We start from the raw sequence: 21584 nt of genomic DNA on the forward strand, positions 1-21584 counted from the left end.
ACAACTCCTTATTTCTCCCCTCTCAACCTCCTTCCCTGTTTTTAGGGGTTTGTGCTTTTATTGTGCTCATGGTCACTCTTCCCTGACTAATGGATCCTCTGCTGCTGAAATATTGGAATTTTCCACGTTATTCCCTCATGTTTTCTTTGGAGCCACTGATTTGCATGTGTGGGTCAGGCAGGGAAAGCCAGAAGGCTGTGAACACCTGGAATGCAGCAGTGGAAAAGGAATTCTGTATTAACGGGATACCTGAGCACAGAGCTTTTCCAAAATCCACCTTCGCCTCCCCAAAACATCTTCAAGAGAGCCTCTAAGGAGTATTTACACATGTGTGCACGTACACAAGTGTATATATATGTTTATGTATAGATATATATCTATATATATCTCACACTTGCAGAGATTTTTTCAGGTTATTCCAAAAGTGTGTTCCAAAGAAAACATGCACAGAAATTACGGTGTATTCCTTTCCCTTTATAAAAAAATGTTGGCACATGATGCTAATTTCTAATCCTAAAATCAGGAGGAACATAGCACTGCAAGTACTCATGCTCATGAGAGTGGGCGAGATGCTAGCCCACCCAAAGAAAAAGCATGGGATAAATCAGAATAATTTGGGATAAAATAATTAGAAGATAAAGAGTATTAATGTTGTATCAATATTATCGACGCCCTGAGCGCTTTCCAAGCATTGCATCCCGAATTTCTCCCCTGCAGTGCCGGGTGCTGATCCTGGAGGGTTTATCCGGCCCCGTCCTTGCTGGGTGCAGCTCCACCAGAACCCGATCCGGGGGATGCTGCCACAGGAGCCATCTTTTCCTGGGGAATGAATCCCCCTTTGTGGCGCTTCAATGGAAAAGCCAAGTGTTATTCAATAGTGGAATTCCCTGCGGAACGCTCTTCCGAGGCTCTTTCATTCCTCCTGGCTCCCGCCCAGTATTGTCCCCGTGTGTGAGGGTCCAGAGGATGGGAATCCGCCCGGCTCCGGGCCCAGCCTTCCCTGAAAACTCCTGAACCTGCCCGGAGAACGGGATGAGCCCAAAGGATTATTTTTAGGAGTGCAAATTGGATACTAAATCCAGCAGCTCCGCTTGCTTTTGCTCCTGTGGCCGTTGATAAAATTCCCCAGTCCGGCTGTTATCGCTGGGAACGACTCGATCCTGAAACATTGAAATCCCAGGGGTTTTGCACCAAATAATTTTCAGGCCTGGTGTGTTTTTATCTTCCAAGGGCTGTGCCATGGGTGAGGGAAACTTGGGATTTCCCTAGAATTTAGCAGAGCTTTCCCTGCGGGCAAGGATCCAGTGGGTGACTAAAGCCAGGCCTTGAGCGCAGCTCAGGGGGACTTTCCAGGGCTGTCACCCCTCGTCACACGTGGTGCTGATCCTCAGCGTCCCCACCGGACAGCCCTTTCCAGGAAGGAATCTTCCCAATATCCAACCTGCCACGACTTGAGGCCGTTCCCTCTCCTCCTGTCCCTGTTCCCTGGGATAAGATCCCAAATCCCCACCCTGGCTGTCCCCTCCTGGCAGGGTATTGTCACAAGGTCCCCCTGATCCCTCTTTTCTCCAAGCTGAGCCCCTTTCCCAGCTCCCTCAGCCACTCTTGGGGCTCAGAAACACAAGTTTTCTGAGGTAAAATCCTGCTAGGTTTGTAACAAAACCCTTGGAAGAAATTCCTTCGGGAAGAGGAGAAAAGTCAACCGCGTGTAATTCCAGCATGGCTTCAAAGCAGGTGGAAAGCCAGAGGTGGAAAGCCAGAGGTTTTCCTCCTAATAAACGATGAATGTTCACAGCTGGAAAACCAGGAGATCTTTCTGTGCAAAAAAAGCCTTGTGGAGCCCTTTCCCTGGAAATCTGGGCTATCAGGAATACAAGAACCTATAAACAGGCAATAATGCGAAGCTGAAAATAATCCAGACTGGACAGATTTGGGTTTTGTTGGTCTCAAACCTCTCTTGGTTACAAACTGTCCTGACTGCCATAAATCCTCTCAGATTCCTCTCCTGTTTTGTTGCTTTTTGGTTTGTTTTTTTTTTCCAGGAACTGTTTGACTTTTTCAGATAAAAAAAAAATAATTAAATTGCTGCTTTTAACTTGCAAGGTCAACCCAGTTAAATGTGAGGTGAGGAGCTTGGAATTGGTTCTCCTCTCTCCAGGAGGACATCCCTGGATGGGACATCCCAGGAGATCTGGAGCAGTCACTTGGGGTGGTTGTGTCTCACAGAGAGGTCCAAGCAGGACTCTTGGATCTGTATTAATTCCCAGAAATCCAGGTAATTAGGGGAGCACCTAAATTAAGATTTTCCTTCCCTTTGCTCCGTGTGTTGATCCCTTGCCTCGTCCATCACCCTGTGAGTGCTTTCCAACCCCTCACCCCCAGGACACCCAATTCCCAGAGCAAATCCTCCTTTCCAGTGAAACCAGTGACAAATCCGCTCCTGTTTTCACTTAGGTCACGATTTCCCCCTCCGTGCCTTTCGCAAATTCAACAACAAACATCATGTTCCAATTCCCGGTGCCTTTTCTTTTTGGGAACACTATTGTCCAAACCCCACGTCTTCCCAGGGGTTGGAATATTTCTTTCTCTTTCAGTATTCCTTTCCCACGAGGCGTAATTGAAACCTCCCCAAAATAAGTTATTTGGACTGTGCGTGTCCGTGGCTGCTGCTGCTGGAAGTTCCTCTGGATTTGTGTAATCCATGACAATTCCCTGCTGGATGGTGGGAGGGGCTGCTCCACCAGCAGTGGGATGGGTTATGGATGTGGACAAACTGGGAATTGCCACTGGTTTTCCGTAGTTTTGTGTTTTTCATGGAAGTCCCCAGCAGGACTGGGTGTCACCACGGATTTTTGATCCCACAGGAGCACTTTGTCCCGTCCTCCAGGTGGGACACAAGTACAGCCTCTCGCTGTCCCCTCTCCTGAGGAGCTGTGGTGTTCAGTCAGGGAAAGGAGCTTTTTAAAGGAAATTTCTCCCGAGGTTTAGAAGTTCAAGGTGTGATCTCGTACCAATCAAAGCTGGTTTGTGGACAGTGTTGGGTCAAAGGTTGTTCATTCCAGGTCCAAAAAAACCCTGGGAAGAGGAACATCAGACAGCAGTTGTGAGGATAAGGAGGGATAATGGAGCTTTTGAGAGTTGTTTTCACCTTGGATCTGAAAATATTTCCCCCTTCTTCCATGGAAAACCAGAGTGGGCACTCAGGGATGTGACCCAGCTCATGGATGTGGCCCTCAGCAGGGTTCAGGGCAGGAATGCTGCTTCCAGCTGGGAAAACACCAAACCTGACTCAATTCATGCTTTTCCATGCCCTGGAGACATAAAACTCATCACAAAATCTTGGCCATAACCACGTGGCATCACTGTCACTCCCATGAGGATCTGAGTGTCCCCAAAATCCCACCACAAGGAAGACTTTGCCTCACCTCAACCCAGCTGAGTGTGCTTGCAGAACCAGGGACTGAATTCCCTAATTTAGGCTTTTTTTGAAGGAAAGGTTTAGTTCTTTGTGGAATGTTTCCCATCAACCCTGGCACCATTTTATCTGCTGGGAATGGTGCTGGCAGAGGAAAGTCCTCTCCAATCCATCCTGGTGGAATCCAAATCCATCCAATCCCACCAAATCCATCCAATCCCACCAAATTCATCCAATCCCACCAAATTCATCCAATCCCACCAAATCCATCCAATCCCACCAAATCCATCCAATCCCACCAAATCCATCCAATCCCACCAAATCCGTCTTGGTGCTCCGCCTTGTCCCTGGGAGGAAATCTTGTGGTGGACCAGAGGGAAGGTTTTTTCTGGGATGGAATCACACAACCACCCTGGTTAGGAGGGATCTTGAGGGTCCAGCCTGGTGTGGGAAGGAATGGATGGAAGGAGCCCTGTCCCGTGCATCCCGAAAACTTCCAGCAGTGGCGTCTCCACCACATCCAGGGGAACTTGTCCAGTGGAAGATGGGTCTCACTCCAAGGAATTTTTTTCTTGTGTGGAGGTCAAACCTTTCCTGTGGCACCTTGGAGCCTTTGCTCCTCATCTTCTCCGTGGGGTTCCTTGTGAAGAGACATCTTCCTCCTCCTGGTAGCCACCCCTAAAAGGCTGGAAAACCACGATGAGGGGATGTCTCTTATGCAATCAGATCCTGCCCCTTTTCCTGGGAAAACTGGAGCATTCCCATGGGAATTTCCTGCAGGTCAGGAGCTTTTGGTGCAATTCCCTGTTGGGGGATGCTGGGCCAGATGGGGCAGTCAGGGGCCCATCCCTGGCAGTGTCCAAGGTCAGGCTGGCCACTGGGGCTTGGAGCCACCTGGGATAGTGGGAGGTGTCCCTGCCCATGGGGTTGGATCTGGGTGGGCTTTGAGGTCCCTTCCCACCCAAACCATTCCATGATTCCATGAGAGTGACACGGCTGCGAGCGTGCGAACGCCGGTGGTGGCTTAGATCTGGTTCCAGGAGCTCTGGCAGGGCTTGCAAACCGTGTTTGGAGTCAGTTTGGATTCACATTCCAGCGCTCCTGGCTTGGCTGGGAGGATTCCATCCAGATTCCACGCTGTCATCAGACAGAACAAACTGTCCCTGCTCTCCTTCCCATCTGGAGGGGGATGCGGAGCCCAGCCACGGCCTGGTCTCCTCCTGCAGGGACCTTCCAGCCACCCTCGCCCTCTGCTTGAGGTGAGGGGGATAAAAATCTGTCTGCCTGGATGAAAAAGGACATTTTTGAAGAGTTTGAGGTGGTGACGTTGCAAGGGGGGTGAAAAGGAAGTGGTTTTGAGGTAGAACTGGTGGTTGGATTTGATGATGTGAAAGGTCTTTTCCAGTTTAAATGATTCCGTGATGATTCCATGAAATGGGGGGAAAGTTCTTCCTAGGGGAACCTGGGACAGGGCTGGGAGCTGGCTCCCAGTTTAATTCTTCCATTCCAGCGTTTCCTTCTCTTGAATTCTGCACTTCAATTTGGATACAAGCTCCTGTGTGTGTATAAAACCAATTTTAGTAGTTTTTAATACATTTTTTCTGGCATTTTTTTGACCCATCCATCACTTCTCTTTTTTTATATAGCTGTACCTGCACCTCTCCCTGCTCCTCCTCAAGGTGTTCTTGGGACCCTGGGAAGCTGCAGATCCCCAGCCCCGAGCACATCTGCAGCTTCCTGATCTTATCCCACTCCCACATCACCGTGCTGAAAGCTCCTCTTAATTTTTCCCTCCTCTTTTTTCCCCTTTCCCTCCTCTCTTTTCCTTCCCCCGCCCCAGCCTCCCAGTGGATGTGCTGTCGAGTTTGATTTATGGCCTTGAAAGGGAGACTCCAGTTTAAAGAATTAATGGTATTTGCATATTTGATTTGGAAACTCCCTCGGCAGACCCGCGGCAGCCCCGCGCTGCCGGCTCTTCTTTCCTTTTCCCTTTTCTTCCTTTCCCCTCGGCCCGTTCAGATTTAGCAGCAGAGGTGAAAAGTTGAAGCAGTAAAACCAATAAAACCACATTTATGTGACAGATAAATCGTCTGGAGGCAGCTCTCCCTGAGCCTTCGGGCTTCCTCCTGCAGGACCTCTCCCCTCCGGAGCGCGACCCGCAGCCGGGCCGGGAGCATCGGCAGCCGGGGCCAAAGGTGCTGGCCCCGGCCGGCCGTGGAGCTGCCGAGCCAAAAAAGATGGATGTGGGCAAAGAGTTGGAAAATACACAGCCCATCCGTCACTGTCGGGAGCCACCTGGGGGTGGTCTGGCTCTGCGAGAGCTCTGGGAAGGTCCAGGCTGAGGTGGGAGCGCTGGGAGTCGCGGGATCAATAAGGTTGGAAAAGCGCTCAGAGATCGAGTCCGGCCTTTCTTCAGCACTGCCAAGGCCACTGCTGACCCCTGTCCCCAAGTGGATCCTTCAAATCCTCCCAGGGACACGGCCTCCATCATGTTGGACAGTCCTTCTCATCTAGGAATATTCCCAATATCCACCCCGAGGCTCCCCTGAGGCCGTTCCCTCTCCTCCTGTCCCTGTTTCCTGGGAACAGATCCCAAATCCCCCCGGCTGTCCCCTCCTGTGCAGAGCCACAAGGTCCCCCTGAGCCTCCTCTGCTCCAGGCTGAGCCCCCTCAGCTCCCTCAGGAACTCTCCAGCCCCTTCCCAGCTCCCTCAGGAACTCTCCAGCCCCTTCCCAGCTCCCTCAGGAACTCTCCAGCCCCTTCCCAGCTCCATTCCCTGCCCTGGCCAGGCTCCAGCCCCTCCAGGGCTCTCCAGAGCTGCCCCAGCACTGGGGACAAGGACACTGCCCTGGGCCTGCTGCCACCCCAGATCTGGCACAGCCCAGGTGCCCTTGGCCTTCTTAGCCACCTGGGCACACCTGGGCTCATGTGGAGCTGCTGTCAATGGTTTGGGGTGACTGGAGTTTCTCTGGCAGTGGGAGCCATTCCCTGGCTCCTGTCCCTCTGTCCCTTGTCCCCAGTCCCTCTCCAGCTCTCCTGGAGCCCCTTCAGGCCCTGCAAGGGGCTCTGAGCTCTGCCTGGAGCCTTCCCTTCTCCAGGGGAACATTCCCAGCTCTCCCAGCCTGGCTCCAGAGCAGAGGGACTCCAGCCCTGGAGCAGCTCCATGTCCCTTTGAGCTCCTGCACTGCTCCCAAACCTCTGCCAGAACAACTCCCAATGGTTTAATTCCATCTTCTTCAAACCCCCATCCTAATCCTCACTTTTTTATTTCCTTTCTTCCTTCATCCCTTTCCTCCCGGCTCTTGATTCCCCTCCCCACCAACAGCTACCTGGCCCCTGGACGCTCCATGGCAAGAGCCCGTTCAGGCTTTGTTCGGGATTTGCCCGAGGCACGTTCAGCCTCCCGGGGGCCACCAGCAAGAGGTCTTTGGCGCGTTGTGGGGGTTCCCTTTGAGGCTCTACAGCCATGCGACTCCTCCCAGCAGCCGCCAAACCCCACGGAAGCGTTTTGGCCCCGGCGCTCGGCCTGAAAAGCGCCTGTGAAATCATATTTAAGGTTGTCTCTCTCCAAGGTGCCCCCTTGGAAAAAAAAACCTCCTGCCAATGATGTTCAGCTTGGGTTTGTAGTTCAACACAAAGGCCCCGCCGGACAAAGCCGAGCGGGACCCGGGCTGGAAAAGCCCTCTTAGGTCCCGGCTAATCCGTCCCCCCCGCCAGCCCGGGGGATTGTTCCCGACAGCTTGTTTTCCTTGCCCTGACCTACATAGTCAAAAAGAATCTTGTTGCACATTTTTGTTTTGTATCTGGAGGTCTCGGAGGAGCTAAATCCCCTTCTTGGCGGGGCAGGATGCGTTGTTAAACAGCGCCGGGGCCTCCAGGAAAACCATGGAGACGCGGGGACAATGAGGCCTCTATGGGCCCCGCTTGGCCGCGGGACGGGCCCGGCCTCTCCCGGCTCCGGTGGTGGGCACCGGGGCGCGCCGAGCGGGCGATGAAGACGTCCACGCGCTTGGCAGCCCGTCCCCAAATAGAGCGGTCACAGCGGCGCTCCAAGACGGGATCTCTGGGAGGGGGGAACGGCAGGAGCTCTTAATTAACCTGCTGTGGATGGGGCAGGGGTGAAGGCGGCATCCCGGGAATGCTGGGCCGTGCCGCCGTGGACGGGTGAAGAAACCACGTCCTCGTCGAGGTGAGGAGATCCACGTGTGGGGAGGGCAGGGGAGCGCCTGGTTTTTAAGGAAAACAAGGATGGGAACGGAGTGGGAAGAGGCCATTGGACTGTGCCTTCATGAGTGGCTGGAGAAGCCAAGTCGTCGTTGATGGAGGAGATCGTCATGTGAGGAGGGCATGGCAGGTCCTGGTTTTTAAGGAAAATAAGGATAGGAGTGGTGTGGGAAGAGGGCATTTAGGGAACTGGGACTTTGTCCTCATGGGTGGGTGGAGGAGCCAAGTCCTCACTGAGACGAGAACATCCACATGTGAGGTGGGCATGGCAGCTCCTGGTTTTTACGGAAAACAAGGATGGGAACGGTGTGGGAAGAGGGCATTTAGGGAACTTGGGAATTTAGAGAACATCCCTGGCCTGTGGGTCAGGGATGGGGGTGGAAATGCTGGGGGATGGTTGGATTTGGTGACCTTGGAGGGCTCTTCCAACTGGAATAATTCTGAGATACACAGCGAATCCGTGCCCTCGTGGGTGGGTGGAGAGGCCAAATCCCCTCTGAGGTGAGGAGATCCTCATGTGAGGAGGGCATGGCAGCTCCTGGTTTTTAAGGAAAACAAGGATGGGACGGTGTGGGAAGATGACATTGGGGCGACCTGGGCTGTCGTTTGCCCGTGTCTCACCTGGCTGGGAGGAGCAGGATCGTTTGTGGACACGAAGGGCTGCGGGTGGGAATTTTGGCGGTCACGGATGGCCGAGTTAATCCCTTTTCTTTCCCCTGCTGCCAAGGCCTGGTGGTTTCTCTTACCAACGTCTGGAAAGCACCTGGGACTCCCAGCTCTGGGAGCTGCACTCACCCGGAATAACCCCCCCGAGCTCCTCAGGGCATTGGAGACACTTCCAGAGCCCTTGGAGGGTGTTGGGATGGACCCAGGGCGATGAGAAATCTGTGGGGAATGGTTGGAATGATGCTGGAACCAGTTTGTGGTGACTTTGACCCCAAAAGTTTCCTCCTGCCGTAGCTGAGAGCGTCAGGGCACTGGGGTTGTTTGTCACCCACGTCCTCGAGGTGCCTCAGACCTCAAATCCCCCTCGAATCCCCAAAATTAGGGATCACAGAGCAGGAATGCTCAATGGCTAAATTAATACAGCCCTGCATTAATCAATGTTAATTATTCCTAAATTAATAATGAAGTACAACCAAGTGAATGATGAAATGTTAACAGAATAATACTAAACAATTTAATAAAGCCTGCACTCATTTTTTTACGGATAACTCCACCTGCCCAGGACCTCTGCCAGCTTCCAGGGAAACACCTGCTCCCTTTTCCATCTTTTTCAAACCCCGTTTGTTTTATCCTTTCCAGCTCCTGGATCTGTTCATCCAATGGGATTGGTCGACGTATTTGGCCGACTACGGGCAGCCCACGTGCAAGTACCTTCGCGTGAACCCCACCACAGCCCTCATCCTGCTGGAAAAGTGAGTGTGGCCCCCAAATCCCGAGGGAATTTCCACCCCCGTCGTGCTCTAGCAGCTCTTTCCACCCCTGTGAGCAAAGATCTCGGCCCTGGGTGGACAGAGGGAGCTCAGATGGAAAAATCCCATCTCATCCCGCTGACCCGAATCCCGCGTTATCCAAATCCAGTGCCTTGGCTGCGGGTCCTTCTTTTATTGGCTCTTAAGCAGTTTTCCTTGTCCTACCGGAAAATTTCGCTGTAAAGGTGAACCTCCAGCTCCAAAATCCTTTAAAATGTGCTGGGCTGCAGGCAGGAGTGGCTATCCCGAATTTTTTAGTGTTTGGGAGGCGTTTGGGCAATGCCATGAACAACTTCTGGTCGTGAAGTGGTTGGGCAGTTGGACCATGTTGTTCCAGCTTCCCCTCCACCTGAGAATATTCTATTTTATCCCTTTCTGTTTCTGTATTTCTGTACTTCTATTTCTTTTTGTTTCTACATTTCCATTTTCATTTCTATTTCTGTATTTTGAATTGTATTTATGTATTTCTGTTTATATTTTGTTATCTCTATTTCTATTTACTTCTTTATTTATTTCTATTTCTGTATTTTTATTTCTATATTTCTTTATATTTCTATATTTTTATTTCAACACTTCTGTATTTCTGTATTTCTATATTTCTATATTTCTATTTATTTCTATAGTTCTATTTATTTCTGGTTTTATTTCTATTTCTGTATTTTTATTTCTACATTTCTGTATTTCTACATTTCTACATTTCTATATTTCTGTATTTCTATATTTCTACATTTCCATATTTCTGTATTTCTATATTTCTACATTTCTATATTTCTGTATTTATATATATATTTATTTATATATTTCTAGAGTTCTAGATTTCTAGATTTCTATACTTTTTTATTTCTATAGTTCTATTTCTGTTTTTATTTCCATTTCTGTATTTTATTTCTATTCCTATATTTTATTCCCTATTTATTTCTGTTTCTGTGTTTTTAGCTATATCTCCATATTTTCATATTTCAATATTTTCATATTTCAATATTTCTGTATTTCTATATTTCTATTTATTTCCATATTTTTATCTGCATTTCTTTCTACTTCTACCCATCCCCACATTTTTATTTCCATCTCCTTCTCTTCCCATTCGTTCCTGTTCCCGTTTCTCCTGCAGGGATCCCGGAGATCCCCGATCCCGATCCCGATCCCGTGGGGCCGGAGGAGCCTCCGGAGCTCCCTCAGTCCATCCTTTGGGGGCTGCAGTTCCCACACGGCTCCATCCCGAATCCTGGAGCGGTGCCGGGGCTCCGGGGTGGCTCCCGGGGGGCTGTGCCAGTCCTGCAGGGATTTTCCCGCAGGAAAAGCGGGATTTGCTTTGCCTGTCACCCCTGCCCGTGGTGGGTCTCCCAGATGATCTCCGCTGGTCCAGCTCCAAGCTGGCTCGGGAAGGATCCACCCTGCTCCCGCTCCCGGCAGACCTCCCAGGCCGTTTTCCGAGCCAAAAAGTGGGAATTTAGCGTTTTCCGAGCGGCTCCTGGCACGGGCGCTGCGCTGCTGGGTCCTCCGTGGAGGAGCGGGCAGGAGAGGGGATCCTCGTGGAATCATGGAATGGTTTGGGTGGGAAAACGACCTTAAAGCCCATCCAGATCCATGGGCAGGATGCCTCCCAGTATCCCAGGCTGCTCCCAGCCCTGTCCAACCTGGCCTCGGACACTTCCAGGGATCCTGGGGCTTTGGATGTTCTTCTGGAAGTGTGGCCCCAACTTTAAGTCATCCACCCCCTCCTCCAGGAGAAGGAGAGATCCCAAATCACCTCAAACTGCTCCCCACGCCCTGATTCCGTGGTTAATCCAAACCAAGCTGCATCCCTGGAAGTGTCTAAGGCCGGGTTGGATGGGTCTTGGAGCACCCTGGGACAGCGGTGGCACTGGATGGGCTTTAAAGGTCCCTTCCAACCCAAATTTTTCCTGAATCTCTGATTCTGTGAGTGGCCTTGGGGTGTTTGTGAACTTCGGGGTTCCCTCTGTGTCATCATGGTGCAGCTGCTCCCCACCAGTGGAGAAGAACGGATATCCCGGCACGGATATCCTGGCACGTCGGGACACCCCGAGGGCAGCAGGGAGGGACACGGGCACCAAACTGGGTTTAAAAGGACTTTCACACCTCGTGGCGTTGTGTTTATACTGGAGTTTGATGGGCTGTGTTATCTCTGGGTTTTTCGGGGCCGTGGGTCAGGGGTGGGTGTGGAAGTGCCGGGGGGGATGGTTGGATTTGGTGACCTCGGAGGGCTCTTCCAGCCGGAATAATTCCGTGTCACACGGCCAATCCGTGACCCAGCGTCCGAGCTGCGAGAGGTTAACTCAGAGCTGACAGGAAAATGCTAAAATAAAGATGTGCCCAAAAATCTGGGAGCTCGGCTGTGAAGAACCGGGAAGAGCCGGGGAGTTGAGGCAGGCAGTGAGCTGAGATCATGGCAGGGGCTGGGAAGGTGGTGGGACAGCAGGAGAGCAGCTCCACGCTCAGAGGTGTTAAAATGTCACCAACCCCCAGCCTGGCTCACTCCATAAAGTCATGGAATCATGGAATGGTTTGGGTTGGAAGGAGCCTGAAGGATCATCCCGTTCCCACCTCATCCATGGGCAGGGACACCTCCCACTGTCCCAGGTGGATCCAGCCTGGCCTTGGGCACTGCCAGGGATCCAGGGGCAGCCACAGCAAATCTGGGAATTCCAGCCCAGCCAGGAATTCCTTGCCAAGATCCCAGCCCAAGCTCCCCTTTCCCACTGGGAGCCATTCCCTGGCTCCTGTCCCTCTGTCCCTTGTCCCCAGTCCCTCTCCAGCTCTCCTGGAGCCCCTCCAGGGACTCTGAGCATTCCCTGGATTTTTCCCTTCTCCAGGGGAACATTCCCAGCTCTCCTAGAGCCGAAGAGCTCCAGAATCCTGGAATGGGTTGGGTTGGAAGGATCCTTAAGGATCATCCCATTCCCATCCCATCCAAGGCAGGGACACCTCGCCCTGTCCCAGGCTGCTCCAAGCCCCAGTGTCCATCCTGGCTTTGGGCACTGCCAGGGTGGTAGTGGTAGACCCTCTGAGGGTCTCTGTCCATCCCCCACGAGCTCTCCGGGCACATCCTCTGCCTCCCATCCCGCCGGGAATTCCGTGGGGAGTTCCGAGCGGGGCCGGCTGGGGCTGTAAGCTGTTCTCCCGGCTATCTGTGTCCCTTATCAGGGCGGTGCGGCTCTCTCCCAGGATATCCCGGGTGTAAGTATGCGCTCGCTCGGGCTCTCACCCTCGCCCCGATTGTCCGCTCTCAATGGAGCCAAAGCGCTGGAAATGCAAAGTGCCTCCGGAGCGGGGCCCTGCGCAACCCGATCCTCCCAGATGCACTAATTACAGCTAAAAGAGGAGCTTTTACCCATCTGCTTTCTTCCCCTCCCGGATTAATTGAGACAAAGCTCGGCTCTCTGCGAGGTGGTGTTTGTTGACAGGGGTGGGGACAGTGCCGAGCTCGCCTTTCCCTTCCTTTCACTCCTCATCCTGGGACTGGCATCCAAACCCAGGTTATCCCAAGGCTCTGCTCGGAGAAATAGAGCAGGGGAGCTGCACAGCCCATCCCAAATCCTGCAGGATTCTGTGTCCTGTAGGCAGCTTGATTAATTAATAATATTTAATGTCTCAGTGCTTGCATCTTCACGTGGTGCCTGGAGATCCCAGCAGCTCCCAGATGTTCCCAGACTTTTCCATATCCACTTGTCTGGGTTTTGTAATAGCACTCCCAGTTATCCCAAAGCTCTGCTCAGGAAAAAATCTGTGGATCTGCACATCCCAGCCTGAATCCTCCAGGATTCTGTGTCCTGTAAGCAGCCTAATTAATTAATAATAGTCAATGTCTCGGTTGTTGCATCTTCACGTGGTGTCTGGAGGTCCCAGCAGCTCCCAGATTTCACGGCATCCACCTCTGTGGATTTGTTATGGATGATCCCAGTGATCCCAAAACTCTTCTCAGGGAAAAAGGCTCTCATGGATCTACACAGCCCATCCCAAATCCTGCAGAATTTTCTGTCCTGTAGGCAGCTTGATTAATTAATAATATTTAACGTCTCAGTGCTTGCACCTTCACGTGGTGTCTGGAGATCCCAGCAGCTCCCAGACTTTTCCAGATTCATCTCCGTGGGTTTGTTATGGGCGCTCCCAGTTATCCCAAAGCTCTGCTCAGGAAAAAATCTGTGGATCTGCACAGCCCATCCCGAATTCTGCAGGATTCTGTGTCCTGTAGGCAGCTTAATTAATTCATAAGAGTCAATGTCTCAGTGCTTGCACCTTCCCGTGGCATCTGGAAATTCCAGCAGCTCCCAGACTTTTCCAGATCCACTTCTTTGGGTATTTTGTGGGATCAGGGCTCCAGCTTTTCAATCCCTTTCCCTCCTGATCCTGAGGTTTATCCATCCTGCTCCTTCCCAGTCATCCCAACGCACCCCAAGGTTTCCTTGCACGGAATGTGCGCTGCTTCCAAAACATTCCATGGACCTGAGCAGCTCCCGTGGGGTGGGGGATGGCCCCAGAGGTTCTGAGATGGAAAAGCTCCAAATTCCCGGTGTGTGGAAGGGCTGGGAAGGGCTTTCCAAAGGTACAGATCAACTTCCAGCACCTCTGAGTCCCTCTGGAACCCCAGAGAGCTCCCAGCCTTCCTGGGGAAGGGCTTGGAGACCTCCTGGAGCTGTTTGGAGCTCCAGGGGAGGATAATTATCCCCAGATCCACTATAGCAGGACCTGGGCGACTCCAAACTCCGCTTCCCGCTGGCACAATCGCTCCCTGGTTCTCCTGGAGGAGCAGCTGCCAACCTGCTCCAGCTGAAAAATAGCAAAAAACAAACAAATCCCGTTTTTTTTGATGACTGGAAGTGCTCCAAGCTCTCCTGTTCCTGTTGGGAGAGCAGCTCCGTCCCTGGTAACCCCAGTAAATTCCCCTTTGGATAAAGTTGTTATCCTGGATTCCAGTTCCAAGCCTGGTGTTTTTGGGAGCATTTCAGATTCCCTGTGGCTCTTTCTAGGAAGCGGAAGCCTGGAAAACCTTGGATGTTTGTTTGTGTTCCGGAAGTTTGGAGAGGTTGGGGTTGCGCTCGGCTGACTCCAGACCCTCAGGATGATCCAGTGCCAGCTTCCCACGGATCATCAGCACCGTGTCCTTGCCACTTCAGCGCTTCCTTTCGGTCCCCACAGCCAAAAACTGGGATTATGGGATGCATCCAAAGCCCTCAGCCTCTGCCACATCTGATTTACCCAGAAAATCTTTCACAAATCGGGATAATTTGGAAGAGCCGAGCCCCAGCAGGTTGGATTTTGGGAGGTTGTGCCTTCAGGAGCTGCTGGAAGGTTGATCCTGGTGGGATCTTTTTCCCTTCCCAGCACCCCTGGGAATATCCCAAGCCCTGTTCCCCCTCAAAATATGGATTTGGGAATGCAGGAGTGCATAAAACCCCCCGAGCTTTGCCCCCATCCCACCTCCTGCTCTGCTGGGCTCTGGATTTATGGAGACCTCCTGGAGACTCCGTGCTCCTTCCAAAAGCTGGATTCCTTCCTGGAATGGCAATTATTCCGTGTTACATTTAATATAAATTATATACATTTACATAATATATATTTTTTTATTCATCAGGAAAAAAATGGGATGGTGCCCAGGGCAGGGGGTTGGAAATGGATGGGATTTAAGGTCCCTTCCAACCCAAACATCCCGTGATTCCCTGGAATATTTTATAAAATTTAAATTCACAGCTCCAGGCCTTCCCAGCCTCCCCTAAAGCTGCACCTCGAGCATGCAAGTTTGAATTAAAAGGCCTTAATTCTGTGGATTCTGTGCTGATTTTCAAATTTCCTCCTCAAATTCCATCGCCGCCCCAGAAGGTGACGTGGGGATGGAAAATTCCCTGTTTGGAAGAGGGAGGATTTAGGATTTCCTGCACTTGGGAATTAGGGAGAGATCCCAAAGTGGTGTTGATTTGGATTAAAGGGGTTTAAAGCAAAAATGCATGAAAATTAAAAAAAAAAAGATTGGTGTAGAGCCTGGAAATTCCATGTCCTGCTCTCTGAGTGCTGGACATTCCCAATCCCTGTTCCATAACCTGTTTGTGCTCCATGCAGGATGCAGGACACCAGCAGGAAAAACAACATTTTCACCCAATTCCAGAAAAAATAGCGGGAATTGGGAGACCCCAAAGTGGCGTTGTTTGGGATTAGAAGTATTTAAGCCTGAAAAATCCCCCAAAATTTGGTGTAGAGGCTTGAAATTCCATATTCTCCTCTCAGACCGCTGAACATTCCCAATCCCTGTTCCATAACCTGTTTGTGCTCCGTGCAGGATGTGGGATACCAGCAGGAAAAACAACATTTTCACCCAGTTCCAGAAAAATTAGTGGGAATTGGGAGACCCCAAAGTGGCCTTGTTTGGGATTAGAGGGATTTAAGCCTGAAAAATCCCCCAAAATTTGGTGTAGAGGCTTGAAATTCCATATTCTCCTCTCAGACCGCTGAACATTCCCAATCCCTGTTCCATCACCTGTTTGTGCTCTGTGCAGGATGCGGGATACCAGCAGGAAAAATATTTTCCCCCAGTTCCAGGAAAATGAGTGGGAATTGGGAGATCCCAAAGTGGCGTTGATTGGCATGAAAACTGCCAAAAAATTGGTGTAGACGCTTGAAATTCCATGTCCTGCTCTCTGAGTGTTGGACATTCCCAATCCCTGTTCCATCACCTGTTTGTGCTCCGTGCAGGATGCGGGACACCAGCAGGAAAAACAACATTTTCACCCAATTCCAGAAAAAACAGCGGGAATTGGGAGACCCCACAGTGGCATTGATTGGGATTGGAGGGATTTAAGCCTGAAAAATCCCCCAAAATTTGGTGTAGAGGCTTGAAATTCCATATTCTCCTCTCAGACCGCTGAACATTCCCAATCCCTGTTCCATCACCTGTTTGTGCTCCGTGCAGGATGCAGGACACCAGCAGGAAAAATGTTTTCCCCCAGTTCCAGGAAAATGAGTGGGAATTGGGAGATCCCAAAGTGGCATTGATTGGCATGAAAACTGCCCAAAAAATTGGTGTAGACGCTTGAAATTCCATGTCCTGCTCTCCGAGTGTTGGACATTCCCAATCCCTGTTCCATCACCTGTTTCTGCTCCGTGCAGGATGCGGGACACCAGCAGGAAATACAACATTTTCACCCAATTCCAGAAAAATTAGTGGGAATTGGGAGACCCCAAAGTGGCGTTGTTTGGGATTGGAGTGATTTAAACCTGAAAAATCCCCCAAAATTTGGTGTAGAGGCTTGAAATTCCATATTCTCCTCTCAGACCACTGAACATTCCCAATCCCTGTTCCATCACCTGTTTGTGCTCCGTGAAGGATGCAGGACACCAGCAGGAAAAACAACATTTTCACCCAATTCCAGAAAAATTAGCGGGAATTGGGAGACCCCAAAGTGGCCTTGTTTGGGATTAGAAGTATTTAAGCCTGAAAAATTCCCAAAAATTGATGTAGAGCCAGGAAATTCCATGTCCTCCTCTCAGACCACCAGACATTCCCAATGCCTGTTCCATAACCTGTTTGTGCTCTGTGCAGGATGTGGGACACCAGCAGGAAATACAACATTTTCACCCAATTCCAGAAAAAACAGCGGGAATTGGGAGACCCCAAAGTGGCGTTGTTTGGGATTGGAGTGATTTAAACCTGAAAAATCCCCCAAAATTTGGTGTAGAGGCTTGAAATTCCACATTCTCCTCTCAGACCGCTGAACATTCCCAATCCCTGTTCCATCACCTGTTTGTGCTCCATGCAGGATGCGGGATACCAGCAGGAAAAACAACGTTTTCGCCCAATTCCGGAAAAACGAGCGGGACAAGCAGAAGTTGATCGACACCGTGGCCAAGCAGCTGCGCGGCCTCATCAACAGCCACCACTCCTGAGGGGCTCGGGATGCCCTTCCCGCAGCCGGGACTTCGGGAATCTCGTTGGGAGAGAAGATTTGTATTTTTTTATTCGCCCGGAAAGTCTCCGCGGAGCCTCCCCCCGGCGGCAAAACCCTCCCGGCGGAACAATCCCGGGAAAAGAGGTGGTGGCAGGAGTCTCCTGGATAAACTCCTATTTTCAGGGGTTTAGGAAGCGATGGGAATTCTTGGAGCCTGGGAGAAGTTCACACCCGGATTGGGTTGTTTGATTTGGGTTTTTTTGGGTTTTTTTGTTGTTGTTTTTTTTTTTTGTCAAAGCCAAATTGAAGGGATCATCCTGCCTTCCTTTTGTTAATTTATTCCCTTGGAAAACTGAGAAATATGGGAAGAGCCGCGGGGTCTCTGGGCAGAGGGAGGAAGGTCACCCTGGGTGTGTCCTGGGGTTTGGATTTAGGCAGGAAAAAGGGATTTCCCAGGGTTTTTTTCTCCTCTTTTCACCCTCCACTGGCTGATTCCCACATTAGACTGCAAATCCCTGGAATTGCGACCCTTTCCCATCCCTGAGCTCCACTCCAGGACCTGCCAGGGGCTGTGGGATCACGGAGAAGGGTTTGGAGCGGCCACCTGGATTAGATTTGGGAAGGGACAGCTGAAGGATAATTTGGGAATGTGTCCTGTGGCAGCGCTCCAGGGCTGGGATGCTGCTGGGGACATCCATGGATGGGCAGTGGGAAGGGACACTGGGATCTCCTGGTGTCCAGGAAGGGCTTTTCCCTCTCTTTTCCCTGCTGGTGTCCCATCTTCCCTCTCCTCCTGGTGGTTTTCCATGGGGAAAACTTCCCCGGGATGTTTTGGAGCTGGATCAGCGGGAATCTCCTGGAGCAGTGGGAGATCCCCCATGGAGCCGCGCTGCTCCAAAGTGCCTGTGGATAAAATTCCCCCTGTTCCAAAGGCCCCAGAAATCCTCTGCTCAAACCAGGTGGCCACCAACAGGATTTAATCCCAGGATTCCAGTTCCAGAGGGGAATTTTCACCCTTCTCATCTTGTCACCATTTTGCCTCTTAATTCCTCACATTATCCAGCCACATTCCCAAACCCTCGAAGGGAATTCCGATCTCCCCGGTGGTTGTTGCAGCCCTGAACTGCTGCTCCTGTGCCCATTCCCAACCCTCTGGATGCATCCAGAGGTTTTGCCTTCCCACCTTGCTCCTCAGCAATATTTTGGGCTTGGTTTTCATTTGGAGAAGGTTCCTGTGGCTCAATCCCAAAATTAAACGGGAACTCAGTCAGGAATGACCCCCTGGAGCTCTTGGGCTGTCCCAGCCATCTCCAGCTGCAGGGACCAAGGGGTTGTTTTCATTAATAAGAGGGAAAATTTGCAATTCCTTGGGTTTGGACAGGGATGTGGGGTTCCTTGTGAGCTCCTCCTGGAGGGATGTGGAAGAGGAATGACGGGAAAAGCAGCAGGTGAAGGAAAGTTGGAGTCAGCCTGGCCAAAAAGGGATCGGCTTTGGAGACTCCTCTGGAAGTGACCCAGAGAGGGACAAGGGATGGGAATTCCGAGTGGGATGGACAAGGAGCAGAAACTCCGGGACACAGGGAAGGGGTTTTGTGCTGTCATCCTGAAATTCCATTTTCCTCTCCTATAATTCACGAGGTATTCCCACAAAAAATCCCCAGCACAGCCGAGGCAGCTCCCACCCTTCCCAAATCCACGCTGGACTCTCCTTCCCATCTCCCTGAACTGTAATTCCAGGAGCAGCGACCTGGGATGGGCATCCCCGCTCCTTCAGGTTCCTTTTGGAAAAACCAGGATTGGGATCCTCCAAACCGGCTCCTGGCCCTCAGGATTTGCTGCTGGGAAAGTCAAATCCGGCCAAGGGAGAGATTCTGGGAGTTCCTGATCTCGGGAGGTCAAGAGCCGGAACCGCAAGTCAGAGCCCGGGATGAAAAATGGGATTTTGGGACTCTGGTCCCAATTAACTTTTTGTTCCAAGAGATGTTCCATCACTTCCAAACAAAATTAATCTTTTAAACAGATTGCCCCCAAAAAAAAATAGCCCTGGAAGACATCCCAAATCCCCTCTCAGTCTCTTCCTAATGATGGGTGTCCTCCGACACGGATGGAATTGCTTAGGAGGGAAAAGTCACTGCAGGGAATTTAAAAGGGGGTGGGAAATGGGGGCAGGACCCAAATCCAAGATTTCCAGCTTCCCAGAATAAATAATGCTGCTCTCACACCTCGCTCCACATCCAGGGAACATTCCTTAGTGGGTTTTATTTTTTAACAAAAGGAAATTGGATTATCCCATGATTTCTCGTGGCTCCAGCAAATGTATTCCAGCACCAGTGGGAAAAATTATATTAAAACCCAATTTTGGCTTCCTAAGAAGCTTCTTTCCTTCTTCAGGAGTTGTCAGGCATTCCAGGAGTTGGGAATAATCCCGTAAAAGGTGTCCAGAGTGGGGATGTGCAGCCCGACCCATCCACAGGATGTTCTCCCTGAGCCATCAGCACCTGGGAGGTGGGAAAGGAGGGGTTTTCCTGGGATTTTTTGGGTATTCCTGGGGCTGGAGTTCTGGAGTTCAAGCCAGATGCTCCCAGTGATTTTTTGCACTTTGTTCCAGATCCAATCCCAGCTCCCGCTTGGATGGGGACAGGAAAAATTGGGATGATGCTGTTTTGGGATTGGCGGCTTTGGGGAAGGCGGAATTTCGGGCAGGAGCTGTGGGAAGGGTCATGGTGGCCCCAGATTCCTTGGAAGCGAGGCTGGGATGGAGCTGGGGCTGCTCCGGGGGCATCGCTGCTGTCACGTCCCTCGTGCCAAAGTTTTGGGATCAAATTCCAGCCAGAATCCGAATCCCAGGCAGAGATTCCTGAGCCCTGGGTGTCTCCTGCCTCCGCCGGGCTTTTCCCGTTAGTTCTGGCTTGGGTTTGGTGCTTTTTAGGGCCTTGGAGGGGTTTGGAGCATCCAAACACCGTCCCATGCTCCGGCTGGGTTCGTGTCCCAGGATTTTTGGGATATCTGTCCCATTTTTCCTACAGCTCCACAGGGCTGGAGACCCCTCATATCCCCCCAGCGCAATTCCATAATTTATCCCACTGCTGGCAGCTCCAAGGGAACACAAATCCCACAAACCCCATCCCAAATGGCTCCGGGATGATCCCAGCTCTGCTGTCCTCTGGGAACGCCGTGGATCGGCGGGAAGCGACCCGAACACACCGGGATTGGCTGGGATTCACCCCAAAAACGCCGGGATGGAGGGGGGGAGCTCGGGGGGGGCTTTGCTTCACCCCAAAGCTGCTGCTCCAACCTCCAGCCCCTCCCTTGCCCCCAGGGCTGGATTTGGGAAGCTTTTCCCAGAGCTGGGATCCATCCCCACCTGCAGCTTCCTGAAAATTCCATGGGAAGCTCTGGAATCCTGTCCAATCCAAGCTGCTCCCTGCCTTGGCTCATCCCTCAGATTTTGCCAGGAAAACCCCCACACTCCCATCCCACATCCCTCCCTGCCCACCGGGGTTGCTTTTTCCCGTTGATTTTGGGGTGGAAGGACCTGATTTTGGGAACCGAGGTGGTGAAAACAGCTTTTTTTGCACAAGTCGTTGCACAATAAGGGGAAAATTTAGCAAATTAGGTTTAACTTTAAAGGGAATTTTGTTGTTGGTTTGTTTTGGTTTGTTTTTTTGTTTTTTTTTTTCCTTAAAACTCGCTAGCAGAGCTACTGATTCCAAGAGGAAAAAGAGCTGGAATGGTTGGAGAAAGGTCTGCATGGTTTACAGGTTCAATTCTGTTAGAAATTAGCATGTTGGACATTTATCCTGGTGTAATTCCAATTAAACAAATACAGCATTTAACTGTTTCATTAACACCTCGTCTGGCTCTGTGCACCCCCGGGGAAAAACCCGACCCCTAAATTCCACGAAGGATAAAATTCCACATCCCCTTCGGACACCTGGCTGCTGGAACACCCAGGTTTATGGGGGATCCAAGGGGGAAGAAAATCCCTGGATGAGTGTTGGATTCCACCTTCCCTCGTTGTCCTGAGCAGAAACCAAGTTTTGCCCAAATCTGGGGGGATTTTAGTTGGTTTCTAACCAAAAATTCCTCCCTGGGAGGGTGGGGAGGGGCTGGGCTGGAATTCCCAGATTTGCTGTGGCTGCCCCTGGATCCCTGGCAGTGCCCAAGGCCAGGTTGGACATTGGGGTTGGATCCACCTGGGACAGTGGGAATTGTCTCTGCCCATGGAACTGGTCGGGATTTAAGGTCCCTTTTCACCCGAACCACTCCAGGATTCTGGAGATGTGGAGATTTCATGGGATGGCTCAAGCAGGTGATGTGGGGTTTGTGTAGGATGAAGGATTTAGGGGATATCCATGGGATGGCAGAGATTCCTGATGGTTTATATTCCATGAATTCCTCCAAATCCCGTTTTTTAAGCCCTTTATCCCTGCTGGTTTCTGGCAGATCCTGGCACAGGCATTCCCAGGTGTTAACTCGGAGCAGTGGGAAGGAAAACATTCCCTGGAATTGTTGGTGACTCCACCTCTGCCAGGAGCTTTTCCCTACAAGGGAGGGAAAAAGGAGGGTGGG

The 21584-nt window shown here is 51.2% G+C and overlaps 1 protein-coding gene across 5 annotated transcripts in view; it reads left to right on the forward strand.

The window, feature by feature from the left end:
• EXOC6B (exocyst complex component 6B) overlaps nucleotides 1-20860 on the forward strand; it is a 280446-nt gene extending 259586 nt beyond the window's left edge. For 4 of the 5 annotated variants that reach the window (XM_072927818.1, XM_072927820.1, XM_072927821.1 and 1 more), the window contains 2 exons: nucleotides 8945-9057; nucleotides 16884-20860. In XM_072927818.1, coding sequence (XP_072783919.1) covers nucleotides 8945-9057; nucleotides 16884-17010 — 240 coding nt within the window. In that variant the 3' untranslated portion in view covers nucleotides 17011-20860. The other variant, XM_072927819.1, reaches the window with a different exon arrangement.
• The last annotated feature ends 724 nt before the right edge of the window (nucleotides 20861-21584 follow it).

This window comes from Taeniopygia guttata, chromosome 4, assembly GCF_048771995.1.
Source record: "Taeniopygia guttata chromosome 4, bTaeGut7.mat, whole genome shotgun sequence".
NCBI lineage: Eukaryota > Metazoa > Chordata > Aves > Passeriformes > Estrildidae > Taeniopygia > Taeniopygia guttata.